General features: G+C 41.4%; 1 protein-coding gene across 2 annotated transcripts in view; it reads left to right on the top strand.

The window, feature by feature from the left end:
• The window catches only part of CAB39L (calcium binding protein 39 like), an 84,762-nt gene that overhangs the window by 30,744 nt on the left and 39,632 nt on the right, over window positions 1-14,386 (top strand). For both annotated transcript variants that reach the window (XM_083169671.1, XM_083169672.1), the window contains exons 2-3: window positions 5,597-5,741; window positions 11,202-11,366. In XM_083169671.1, coding sequence (XP_083025797.1) covers window positions 5,631-5,741; window positions 11,202-11,366 — 276 coding nt within the window. In that variant the 5' untranslated portion in view covers window positions 5,597-5,630. The remainder of the gene's footprint in view (window positions 1-5,596; window positions 5,742-11,201; window positions 11,367-14,386) is intronic.

The raw sequence follows: 14,386 nt of genomic DNA, 5'->3' as shown, positions 1-14,386 counted from the left end.
AGGAAAGTTTATTCCCATGTAGTGTGGGCTGCCGATGGCTACTAGATGTCACCTATACCTCATCAGTCAGCCTATTATAGAAGTGACCAGTTTCTAGGCCTGGGCATGTGATGTTGAATGCCAGGTGATACAACAGGCAGGGCATCAATCTAGTGCAGATGCTGCACACTGTTTTATAATGGTTGATATTTTTAGCTACATGCACTTGATAGCTGGAAGGGGAACACAAGGAGCTTCATGTCTTAACCAGCTTAGCTACGTAATAGACTAAAGCTGGCACACCTAAAGTATGACTGGCATTACAGACAGGACAAATGATTAATGACTATGTATAACCTGATAAAACCCGAGATTACACTTTGATATAGTTGTAATTCACAGTGTTGAACACATGAAACAATCAGAATTGAAGAAATGTCCATGTTAGTAAAACATTCTAATGAAACCAAAAAATACAAAGTAATAGAGCACTTGAACTTTGGTTCCCAAAGTTAGTGGTCCGATAACACCATTGGTGAAAATAAATAAATTGTCACCAATAGTTCCACATTACAGTCTTAAATGGTTCACATCCAATTCTTGGTTAGTAAGCACTTCTTTTCTTCTCCAGTACTCTAAAAGGTTTATATGAAAAGTAAAAAGAGAGAGGACATAGTGCGTAACTTTAAAAACAAACACATTTAATAAGGATGTACTGTACAAGGTGGGATGAATAAAAACATGTAAAATGAAAACCCATGGGTCAGACATGTCCTTACAGCTGGGGGAAGTGGCTCCAGTTCTGGATCTGGTCACTTGCATCCACCAAGGTCCATTAAGCCTGAGGTCCAACCTGGTTAGAGTCATCGATGTAACAAGGCGCGCTTTGTATTATTTTGTTTCATTTGTACTTCACTTTGGGTGTTTGGTATGTCACCCATTACATTGTTTATTTAGCAGCTTTTGGCTATTTCTGTGCGCACATTAGATCCAACTTTTCTATACAATAAAACATTCTCGGCATAGTCTATTATAAATGTAATGCCAGAAAGTGGTCTCCCCCAGTATAACAAGATGCCATGTAACCAATGTATGGGGAATTCATTCGGCTCCACTTTGCCATCTCCCACAATGGTGGGTTAGAGTAGTGAAGGGTGGGTGGCTACAGAAGGTGATAGTTTAGTTGTAAGTTGTTGTTTTTATTTAAATTGTTTAATATTTTAGCTATGTTTACCCCATACACTATGCGATTTGGGCCCAATTCCGATGGATCGGGCGGTGTACTACATCCGATCCGATGCACAGTCCCGTGTGGATCGGGATCCCGTGAGTCGGAGGTCGGACGGGCAGCCTGAAGCCAGGTGGGGGGGGTGCATAGAGGCAGATGATGGGTGGCAAGCAAAAAAACTCCGTAAAAGAATGGGAAGCCTCTGATCAGTAGCTGCCCATTCATTTGCATGGGGTTTTTTGCAGCTGGGTTTCCGGCTCCTGACTCCCTCCTCCTGCAGCTCCCTGGGAGTTGCATGTGATTTATCACATGCAAAACTTGGCACATCAATTTCCAAATTTTGTGCGAGCCCTCCCAGGGAGCTGCGGCCTTATACAGTAGTTACGCCACTGCCCCCACCCCATCCCCAGCCAGCACATGCCATCCCTTCAAAGTTTAAAGAGGTCACTCACTGTCTTGGTGACTTGTTAATGCTGCTTGGTGGGCTTCCTGGGCAGGAGAGGAGGAGACAAGACAGATAGGCACGTGCTGATCTCTGAATCCGCTGAACCAGCAGGCGGCTGCATTCGCAAGAGCCCGCGTCTCCCTGCCCAGGCATACCAATCATGGCACACGTGTCACTCAAAGTGCCTTGGCGTGTCACAGGTTAGCCATCAGAGTTCTAGAGGAATATCAGTTGCGCACAGAATGGTTCCTGCACATGCACAGTTTCCAGATAATCGGAAGTTTGCAAATGGGATCAATTCTGAATCATGCCCGGACTCTACTAATACCCCTTTCACATCGCAAATGCTGGGTCACAACCAGCATTTGGTCAGTGGTCTTTCCCGGGAGCGACCTGGAATTTTGCAATGTTTTTCTGCCCACAGCAACCTGTCAATACATGGGACGAGCGGCACCACGTCATCGGGAGAGGAGGCAACACCTAGGGGGTTATTCTAGTTCATTCTTTCTGACAAAATCCTTCTTAGATGGACAAAACCATGTGCACTGTGAGTGGGGCAGATGTACCTTGTGCAGAGAGAATTAGATTTGGGTGGGGTTTTTCTTCGAAATGAGATCTATATTGCAGTGTAAAATAAAGCAGTCAGTATTTTCCCTGCACAGAAACAAAATAACTCACCCAAATCTAATTCTATCTGCACATGTTACATCTGCCCCCCTGCAGTGCACATGGTTTTGTCCATTTAAGAAGGATTTTGTCAGAAAGAATGAACTAGAATAAACCCCCTAGAGCTGATGTTGTTTCCAAGCGCGGCCTCCTCCATAGTGTGAATGGGACCTAGGTCGATTGACCTGTGTTACCTGTTCACACTGCAACCAAGTAAGACCCTTCTTTTACCTGGGTCGGAATGCTGGGTTAGTGGACCCGGGAATTTCAAAAAGGCCTCTTCACACCAGGCCAGGGTTATTTTTGCGATGTGAAAGGGGTATTAATGAGTTTCCCTGTCTGATCAAAGCGAAGGGTTTCTATCATCACGCGTCAACTGCTGCAGATGCATTAGAGTTTAAAACCGACTGTAGAATGAAGGATGAGCCATTCAGGTGTAGTCAGCGAAGTAGTCGACAATATTTGTTATACATAGTAACTTAGTAATTAAGGCTGAAAAAAGACGTTAGTCCATCGAGTCCAACCTATCTAACTTGTAACTACTGACTTGAATAAGTCATATCTATAGGATTCCCTTAGTGGCCAAAAATGCGTCCAGTTTTGATTTAAATTCATTAAAAAGAGTTGCTGTAACCACCCCCACCGGCAATGAGTTCCAGAATTTAACTGCTCTAATGGTGAAGAATCCTTTTCTTAATTCACTACTGCATTTATTTTCCTCGAGCCTCAGTACATGCCCAATCCTGTATTTGAACATACTAATCCTATCACCTTTCAACCTTCGTTTCTCCAGTGAAAACATATTCAGCCTGGTTAACCTATCTTTGTATTCTAGGGATTCAAGACCTTTTACTAGCTTAGTTGCCCTTCTCTGTACCTGTTCCAATTCATTTATGTCCTTTTTAAGGTGCGGTGCCCAGAACTGAACACAATATTCCAAGTGTGGTCTCACCATAAAGAGGCACTATCACATTGGCATCCCTTGAATCCATACCCCTTTTAATGCATGCCAGTGTCTGGTTCGCTTTTGAGCAGTGTGCACTATTACCCAATTTTTCATCTATGATGACCCCCAGTCCTTCTCTACAGCAGAATTTCCTAAAATAACTCCATTTAGCCTATAAGTAACTGGTTCATTTTTATTCCCATAACGAATTACTTTACATTTTGAACGTTAAACTGTATTTTCCATGTTTCTGCCCGCCTTTCCAGTATAAGTCACTTTGTAGTGTTTCCTAATCCTCTCCTGAGTTAATTTCCTTACTCAACTTTGTGTCATCTGCTAATATTTCAATTTTACTCACTATGTCACTTCCATTAATGACTATATTAAACAAGGGGGGTCCCAATATTGAACCTTGTGGGACTCCACTTTGGACCTTACCCCAGCTGGAATGTATGCCATTTACTACCACTCTCTGTCCCCGATTGTGCAGACAGTTTTTTTTTTTTTACAAATTTGATCTCCTAACCCTAAATTACCTAGTTTCATTAATAAACTTTTATGAGGCACTGTGTCAAAAGCTTTAGCGAAATCAAGCAGGATTACATCAACAGATTTCCCTTAGTCCAGCCCCCTACTGACTTCCTCATAGAAGCTAATTAAATTAGTCTGACATGATCTATTTTTGACGAACCCATGCTGAGCCTTACTTATCACTTTCTCCTGTTCTAAGAAAATTTGGATACTATCTCTTATTATTCCTTCTAATATTTTCCCCACAATGGATGTAAGGCTGACCGGCCTATAATTTTCAGGGTTAGTCTTGCTACCTTTCTTCCATATTGGTACTACGTTAGCTTATACACTGTCTGATATTCTTCTTATTATTATTAACAGTTTCTTATATATATATTATACATATTCCGCAGCGCTTTACAGAGAATAGTTGAACATTCACATCAGTCAGATATTGACTTTAATGTGCAGTATTTTAAATATATATAAAAAAAATAATGTATATCTTTTTATATTCGTGGCCTACACTACATTTGCTGCTTGGTCTATTAAAGCCAATGCGAAGGAGTAGAACATAGAAATACATTTTAATATTGGGATTTATTTTCCCCGTTGATATCGGTGATAAATGTGTTAGAAAATATGTCAATTATTAATGAGTCATTGTAAAAATGAAATTTCTTATAAAGCCATTAGCTGGATGTGCGAGAACCAATATTTGGCAATAAACGTTCAGCAATGACAATATACAGTATTTGGGCTCTTGTGACTGATCTTCAGAGTGTTTCCATTAGGCTTTAATGTACTTTTTTAATCATGTTGTAGAATGCATTGAGCACGCGTTCCTTTTGGCTGTAGTATCCTTGTAATTTAGATATTGACAGAATGACAGACATGTATCAAGCAAAACAGATCAACAGAATGGCATGCATTGCCATATAAAGAAAGATTTAAATATAAAGATAGCAGCAGTGATAGTGTATTAGGTAATTGATGTGTGCAGCATAGAGAAGCACCAGTTCCCTTGTATATATATCTGCATGACAGAGCAGTAAACTATGCATTTTATGGTTGCTTTACCCCAGTGGTAAGTCCCACTGCAAAAAAAATACTATGGTCACAATGGATTTCTGTAAGAGAAGATATAGAGCTGGATTTTAGATGTATTCGTGCAATCACAATTACCAATTTGAAAGGAAAATAAAAATCAAAATTCATATTGACAAACAAAAAAACAGTACATACTGTAGTGTACTAATATGGGTAATAGGAAATTGGTCAAGATCTTATGATCGCTGATATATTTGGGAAAGACTAGACTAGATAATGTACTGTAGCCACTGCTTAGAGGCAGTTTTGTCAGAAGTGTTACTTGGTGGCGATTGGAGCATGGGGTCACTGTTCCGCTCACCCCATCAAGCTCCGATAGTAGGGCGAATGATGCAAATTACCATGCACTGCTAGAACCACTGCCTACAAGGCCCAGCACTGGGTATGAGACCCAACAGGTGTTTTAGATCTTACATCAGGGCATTGGGCCCTCTGTTGGATATTTAAGAGATTGGAAGTTCTGCTAATGTGACAGGAAATTACACTACAAGGTTTCATTCAGAGTGTCTCTTGCCAGTTATCAGACATTTCAAAGAACCCCTAGGAATAATACTTTTCAGTTGATTATCAAACCATAGTACACACCATCTTATCAACTACATCTGTTTGTATACAATATTTTTGTACCATAATGTGTTTTAAGTATTTTGTTACTGATATAAAAATTTTTTTTTTTTTTAACTAATCGGATTGAATTTCTTTCTTTCAGGACACAATAACACTATAATACGCACCAGAAAGACATGAAAAAAATGCCGTTATTCAGTAAATCGCACAAAAATCCTGCAGAAATCGTAAAAACTTTGAAGGAGAACATGACGTTGTTGGAAAAGCAGGACAAGAAAACAGAAAAGGTAAGATTGTGCTGTCGCTTTTCTCATATTGCAGTTAACGTATTAAACATCCTTATTTATAGATATATTGGGCGCTATCCTATTTGGCCCTGATCCCATGAGTTTTCCCGAGCCCGCCGTACTTATCCAGAAGTTTGCTTTGCATGCTCAGTACAACTATAGCACTTCAATTTAAACTTGTTCTCATTATGGTATTTCCATAATCATCACATTGTATATGTATAAGTTACATGTGATGTTGGAATTGGATACGGATTTTGGTTATCATGGTTTCAAATGAAGATCCTCCGTTATCAATGGAACAGATTCATTAGAAGGCATAAATAGTGTAATGTAATCGTTTTAAATCGCAACATTTTATTCAAGTATAATATTCAATAACCTTGACATAGATAGCAGTTGATATTATGAATTCCTTTTTATGGGAGAACAATCCACAATTTTTTTTTTTTTTTATAAAAGAAACAACAATAAACTCAATCACATTATAATAACATATTCTAAGATCTAGTGAAAATGTAGTGGGTGACCTTCATAATGAACTTTGACGAGCAAACATCGGGAGAAAGAGGAAAAACATAGGTAATGGCCAACAGCTGATGGAGTTGGGACAGGGTCGACAAAGGATATTATAAGAGCACAATGGTCTGTGTACGATATAACATTTTTGGACATGTCCTCCAAATATGGTAAAATGTGTCTTGTAGTCTAAAATAGTCTTACATTTTAGGAGTTGAGATATATATGATGAAGGCGAACCGGGACTAGATACCATTGGGTGTATAGTTTGTGAGAGTTTTCAGGTATTGCCACGCTAATGGGCCATTTGTAGATTGCGATACGAATAGAGTACCTTTCTTAATTCTCAAAATGTCTCAAGTCTCATTCCCAGGCCAGTTCATGAGGTTCTAATGTGGAGGGTTCCTGTATTAGAATAAAATTGTATAATTGAGAAAGTGCTCCTTTATCCGTAGATTGGAATATACAGAATGTTTTTATTGGGGAGGGGATTCGAGGTGGTTTAGGCTTGCAAGAGCAAGAGATGAAGTGGCGTATTTGAAGTGGCGTATTTGAAGATATTGATAGTGTAAAGTGTTAGGAAGTCCCAAATTTCTCTTGTATTTCTGCAAAGGAGTGTGGAGTGAAGTTTCCTGTGATACGGTGGATTCTAGTAATGCCCGATAAAGTCCAAAGGAAGGCCAACATGGGAGAAAGGCCAGGTGGAAATGCAGGGTTATTCCATATGGGAAGTAAGAGAGGACTGGTGCGAAAAAAGTTTAACCCTATTTGAATTGTAAAAAAAAAATTTGGACTGCAAACAGTCTGGTTAAAATATAAAAAAAAAAATGTTTTAATCCTAAATGGTCTACATTGAATGTTGAGTGATGTTAATGTTCTTATTTTAAAGTGGCTCACCGCTGGATCCGCTATTAGTGCTAGGGCTGTTGAGCCTGACTAGACTTTGGATCTATATAATAGATTGGGAAATGGGGAGTTTGATACACATATCTGATATAAATACAGTACAGTATCCACAATGTAATATCAATGATACGGTCATATCCGTCACTCCTGTGGAGGTGCTCCCTAGAGAGTAAGATAATACAGAAAGGCAGAAAGAGAAAAGTACTACACGTTGGACCTGAAAAGGTTAAGATTTTTATTTAGAGTATCCCAGACTCGGAGCCAGAGAACAAGGTAAACATAGAAATCATAGAGACTTTATGGTAGAACTAGAGGGGGATCTCTACAGGAAAGAGCGATGTCTGGAAGATATGTAGTTGCAAATATTGGAACTAACATCATGGCTGCTATGGCCAAAATCCCACCTTTAACCCTTTGAGTGCCAACATCTGAGATCCCCAAAATATTGGCAAAAAATGCCAGCATCGCATCACATTCGTTATATAAATTTGAATATTAAATATTGTGTACAAAAAAAAAAAAAAGTTATTTCCTATATAAAGGTAAACATTACAGGTCATTATGATGAATAAAAATGTTTGCTTAGCAATATTCACACCTATTTTGTAAAAATTCACTTGGAGCTCAAAGGGTTAATAAAACTCCCATCCCATGTCTATCTTTCAAGTCCAAAAGGCTGGGAAGGAGCTAAGCTGGACAATATTGTTAGTAAAAAGAAAAGGCCTGCTTGTATCCAATATCTAAAAGCATGTTTATCACATCCTGCAGGAAAGGCTGGGTTATCCCAAGGGGGTGTAGAGCGGAGGGGAGGATAAGAGAGAACCCTTGTGAGTCTACCACAAAATAGTAAAGTAAATGATATAGTAGGGTGTGTGGACCAGTGCGCTGGTCTATGTGAACGAGGCATCCATAGGAGGGAGGATATATTTCAAATATGGACTAATTCAGATTCTGTCTGTAACCATCTACGTTGGAGTGGGTCAGAGTGCCAAAGCCCTGCTCGAGATAAATGAGCTTCATATAAATGTAATCGCTTATTTGGTACCCCCTAACCCCCCCTGTTTTGGTTGTATTGTACAGGCTCTTATGCCACAGACCCCCCAAAAAAGCGCGAAAGCCGTCTCTGCTAGTCTATGAACACTGTTGAAGGGAGTTGGACTGGGAGTAAACATGGGAGGATGTAATTTTTTTTCTTTTCTTTTTTTAAGCGTTTGCTCATGGACAATAGACTAGTGATTGAGTAAAGCATAATATGCGATGCAGGTATTAGGCTAATGGACTACTCCAGGGGTCCTCAAACTATTTTGATCTGGGACCCCATCAGACAATAAAAATAATTACAGGACCCCAGCAAGTTACCGCAGAAGGCCATCACATCACATGTCAGCAGAAAGCGCATACATGGCCGCATTGTGGAGGCACAACATGATGGGAGGAGTCTAAATTTACTGACAAACAGATTCTTAAGACTCCTTGATTCACTGACTGAGATTAGAAAAGTCATCAGCCTGATCAGCAACATGGTGAGACCCTATGCTGAGGAAGTCGGGACCAACTTTGGGGTCAGGACCCACAGTTTGAGAACTGCTGGACTACAGCATCTGGGCTAGTAGGATTGCCCCCTTGAACCTATTAGCAGCGGTGAAGTATGGCATATCCCCCTTTGAGTAATACATAAGCTGCTGAGGGTCTTGGAGGAAAAAATTAACCACAAGGTTCTCTGCACTATGTATGTGCAACTTTCCTACTATGGTTTCTGTTGTTAAAGGCAGTGTCTAGTACTGGGAGTTCTATTTCTTTGGCATAGAATTTTTGCTTTCATTCTGTAGTGCACACAGGGATTTATAACTTAATCCTTTTGGCTGTCATTCATAAATTCAGTTCCACCTCGTTCATCATTTTTCCTGGCAACACCCCAAACTATTCTGTTGGAGGGTGAATTTCTCACTGACAGGAGGGCATAATGGGGCAGGAAGCCATGGCAGACTTTCCAATAAGTGAGCTGGTTGAGAGGCTAGCACAGTAGTAAGGAAACAGGGGTAAATTACCCCAAGTGGGGTAAAAATTAAATTCCTGGAGGTAATGATGGTCACGCTGCCAAGACATGCCCAGCTGTCTCTTGGCAGTGCAACCGCCCATTCCCCCCAGGAATTTCCTTTAATTGCATATATAATCTAGATAGAGATTCTATATGCACGTCTGGCTTTGTGTGTTACATTAATGTAGTGTACAAGGAAATAACGCAGTGCAGTGCATCAACCCCTTGTGTATAACACGCGTCCCTGTATGATGCCCAGGGCACCGTCTTTAAGTCCGCCCCCTTCTTCAGTAGAGTCGACTAGTTGCTGCGCCACACACAGCCATACAAGGTAATCATTATCATCAATTGCTGTACCGTACTAGCAGGATATATCATGAATTTCTGGCGGTAAATTGTGTATTACAATTGATACCCCCTTGATTTGGAAGGAAGGATAACAGGCATATCTAAATATATTTTGGGGTAAAAGTTAAAGTTCCCTGACCCCATGGCTAGCAGTTTTGTAGAAGCTAGTTATAGCATACTTACCATCGTCTAAAAACTCCTCTCTGGAAGAAGGTCAGAGAGGCGACGCATCTGGGCACTTGTTGGGACCGGGCTATGACCGCTGTCATGCCAAATTGCTAATTTCTGTGTAAAAGGGGTGATTTTTTTTAATTAATTTGCATAATTTAATGTCATCCCCTCTACTTGGACCCGCAATTCTAGCAATTGTTTCTCATCCTACCTGCAGGTGGAATGCAGGGGGATTATCCACTCTTCCAGGGGTGCAGGGTAGCATACCCTCCAACTGTACCGATTTTGCCGGTACAGTACCGTTTTTTAACAGTCTGTACCGGCAAAATCAGTTTGTACCGAATGTACCGATTTCATTGCTTCACTACTACTGGAAATGACATGACGTTGTTGACTCTAGCCTGTATCATATACTAAGATGTGATTCGTCAGCTGCAGTCCGTGGGCGCGATGTTATTGGCTGGCTGCCCTCCGTTTGTTCGTTGTGCAGCGGTGTGATTGGCTGGCTGCTATCTGGGCGCTGATTCTGCAGCGATGTGATTGGCTGGCGGCAGTGCCGTATGGAGCAGTACTACAGCTGAGCTGCTGCCTCTCCGGGAGTAGAGGATGCACACAGGGGAGAGCTGGCAGCTGTGCGTGCTTCTCTCCCGGTTCTCGCTGTCTTGTACGGGGTGTGCTACGGCGGGAGATCCCTGCCGGCTCTCAGTGGTGACATTCCCTTCTCGCTGGTCAGTCACCCGGCGATAGCATTGGGGCTTGCGCTGACTGAGAACAGGGTGCAAATATCTCTGTAAGGGAGGCCTGCCCCGGCGCGTGTGAGGGATGATCTCCTCCACGTCTTCGCAGCAGTCACTGTCCGGAGCCTCGAAAGCAGTTGATTGAATGTCACAGCACATGATCTATCATCATCCAGTACAGTGCAGCAAGTAGGTGCTCAGCCTGGCAGGCTGCACTAAATCACTCCAGCTGTCTTCTTCTATCAAGCATCCTGTCGCACCTGTTTGCCTGCAGCTCATGTCACATGGTGGCTTGGTGGGCTGCTGGCATGTTAAGTATATTTAATATACTTATTTAATATGCCAGCAGCCCACCAAGCCACCATGTGACATGAGCTGCATGAGTACACATTCGGAAAGGGGACGTGGTTACACCCTTTTTGCCCACTGACCACGCCCCTTTATTCATGGCCACGCCCCCTTCCTGAATGTGTACCGAATTCTTATCTTCAAATGTTGGAGGGTATGGGGTAGTACCTAACAAATCATGAGTCTCCCGCAAATTCTGCATGAGTAAAGCATTATGAACTAGAGAGCAACAATATCATACATTCATGTATTAATATTTAAATTAGACAAGTAGAACACAAATTAGGGTTTGTATGCTAACATTAATGAGGGTTATGATAAATAGTTTTCGTGGCATCTGCATTTTATTTGTATATTTTATTTTTTTTGTATTTTTCTCTGTGTCTGTAACAGGCCTCTGAGGAGGTTTCCAAATCCCTCCAAGCCACAAAGGAAATTTTGTGTGGTACAGGTGAAAAGGAGCCTCAGACGGAGCCAGTGGCTCAGCTAGCACAAGAATTGTACAACAGTGGCTTGTTGGTGACATTGATAGCTAACCTGCACCTCATAGACTTTGAGGTACGTATGCTTTCAAGTATTCAGAAGCTGCTTACTGTGTTTTGACATGGGTATCTTCTTCTTTTTTTATTTTTAACAGAATTGTTCTTACTTCTCCATCCATGTCTGCATAGAGGGGGAATGATAGATCCCGAAGCATGGCGAGTGAAGCCTGCCATGCAAGGGGATGCGTTATACCAGGCATGTCCAAACTGTGGCCCTCATGCCTTGCCACAGTTTAGCTATTAGGGAATGCTAAAACTATAGCAAGGTAGCCTGGGATGTGTAGTTTCACAACACAACACCGAGTTGTGTTAGAGAGTGATTGTGCCTTTCTGAGTGAATCAGAATAACCCCCATAATGTGGCACATAACTTTTATGTAGGAAACGATTTATTACTTTAAAGTGTTAGGGGGGAATTCAATCTGAGGGTCAAGGCAGTCGAGCTTGCTCGACCGCCGTGACCCAGTCCCGTTCTCGTTCAGCTCGACCGAGAACATGCAGGCGGGATTCAATGTCCCGCCTGCCGGGGACCGAGAAGGGGGCGTGGCCACGGGTTGCGGCTGGGAAGAGGCGAGCTGTGGCCAGCAGCTCGTCACTTCCTGGCCGTTCTCGGCAGAACGAGCCCGACAGCTAGTGATGTCGGGCTCGTTCTGGCGAGAAACCCTGCTCAATACTGTCGGGGAAGACAGCATTGAATAGGGCCCGGCGGGGAGATGCTCGCCGGGGATTGAAAATCCCCCTAAGCATGATGGAGGCTCTGTTTTCTTACTTGTCTCCATTTGTAAAGCATTGCCAAATATGCTGGTGCTACGTACATTTTATTAATACATATTTATACTGTATATAGTTTAGAAATCAGACAGAGGAAAAATAAATTAACCTCCATCTTATATAATCAACTATTGCAAGCAGAAGGGGGCAACTTGGGGGAGCTAAGAGAGAAATGGGAGAGGGATGTGGGGCTGATGGAAGAAAGTGATTGATCCAGTGCGATGGCTTCAGTAGCAAAGGCTACAAACTCAATTAGAGTACAGCAAGTACAGCTGTTTATGTTGCATAGGTCCTACTTAACAACAACTAGACTGCGGAAGATGGGAGGTAGGACATCTGACAACTGTCCAAAGTGCCAGGGTGAAGCGGGTTCCTACTATCATCTGGTCTGGGCCTGTCCAGTAATACAGGAGTTTTGGGAGAAAGTTATACAATGTCTGGTAGATATGGGGCTGAAGAGGGAATGTATGACATCAAAATGTTGCCTGTTGAATATAATGAGCGAGGGAAGTCTGAGTAAGGAGGAAAGGGCTTTTATTATCAATGTTTGTGCTCTGGCCAAGGAAATGATAGCCAGGACCTGGCTTGCTGATACAGGCCCTGAATTTGAAGGCTGGAAAGCACTTTTAGAATACACAGTGACACATGAAAAATATGTACACATACGCAAAAACACACTAAGTAAGTTTAGCAAAATGTGGAGTAAGTGGATAAACTATACACAAAGCACATAAACACGAATATAAGTATACACCCACAAAGAAAAAGAAGTATTTTGCAGGGTGCACTGAGAATCAAATATTCATTAATTATTTATCATAAAAAGTAGCTTTTATTTATTCACTTAAAAAAGGTCTCTCAATTCAAAGGAGACCATATAACCTTGTCTCAGAGTGAAATATTAAAAAATAGAAAGAGTGATAAAGAATGAAAAAGAATGTGTACAAATTTTAAAATCAAAAGAAAAGGATGAACATGTGTATGTCAGATTATTACTCAAATCTTGGCTACAATTGCCTTTATTAGTAGCTGTTATCTGTTATTGTTATTATGTTGCAATAATGCAAACAGATATATTGTCCAAGTAGTTCATAGGATTTTACTGATATTACAGAGGCATTGTGCTATTGTCAATATTCCTCTTGTGTGCCACGTTATTCTGTCCAGGGATACGATAGTGCTTACTGAAAGGTGGTAATTTTACACATCTGCATTGAATCGGTATGGGGAGGACCTTTACAATTTCATATTAAGCGAGAGGTATCCTTTATATATATGTTATCAAATCTGCATATCTCTGTATCTGTACTTAAGCGGATTAACCGCCAGAACAGGTGCAGTTGGATACTAAGAATTTGTTATTTGTACCTCTCCTTCTATATAGAATTAAATTAATTCTTATCATACAGCCCGTACGTATAGAAACTCTGTTACCCAGAAATAAGCGAGATCCTCGCTGGGATCAGAGTGGCTGTACCGTTATGTAACAGATGAAAACTGGAGTGGTTTGTACTAGCACCCCATTTGGTGCTCCCCACCTCTTCTGAAAACCCGGTAATGAGCGGTTTTACCGCCGGGAAGTGCTGTGATAAATATATTCAGCGTATTATTTTATTCATCAGGTGTACATTACCAATTCATAAAGATTTCAAACGTGCCTCAGGTCGGCATTCTATTTAATGCTTCAATTCTCATACACATATCATTTCCACTGAACAGTAGATATTCTATATAGGTACAGAGCAAATATATATCTCCCTTATTGTTACGTCTGTGTATACTGTGTGATTATTTCAGTGCTATTTATATTATAAGACGCACATATATCATATTTTTATTGTGTTATATATACACGTCCAATTGGGATCTCTGGGTCTGTGTGTGCATACACACTATTCCCTCTCCCAGTCTTGGACTAAAGGGATGTAATAGCCTCTGTGTCTATTACAGGATCGCGCTGTGCGTGACTCCTGGTTTAAACAGTGTTCTTTCAAAGTTTTCTGTCATATACGCATGGTAATATCATACAATGCCCTCAATATTATCTGGGGGTCCCCCTGTTTATCAGATAGGGACTACCCTCTTAACATGGGCTATTAGAGGCAGATACTTTGGCGGTCGCATATAAACTTGCGTTACCGCTTTCTCAGTGCAGCAGCTGGGTAGCACAGAATGTGTGCCCCCAGCGCTGTCTGTCGGAGTAACCTTCCGGGCAGCGCTTGTGCTGTGCTCCCGGCAGTATCGTACGCTGCGGTCGCGCTGGGTA

Source organism: Crinia signifera, chromosome 2, assembly GCF_055691185.1.
Source record: "Crinia signifera chromosome 2, ASM5569118v1, whole genome shotgun sequence".
NCBI lineage: Eukaryota > Metazoa > Chordata > Amphibia > Anura > Myobatrachidae > Crinia > Crinia signifera.
This window is presented reverse-complemented; position numbering and strand designations above follow the sequence as displayed.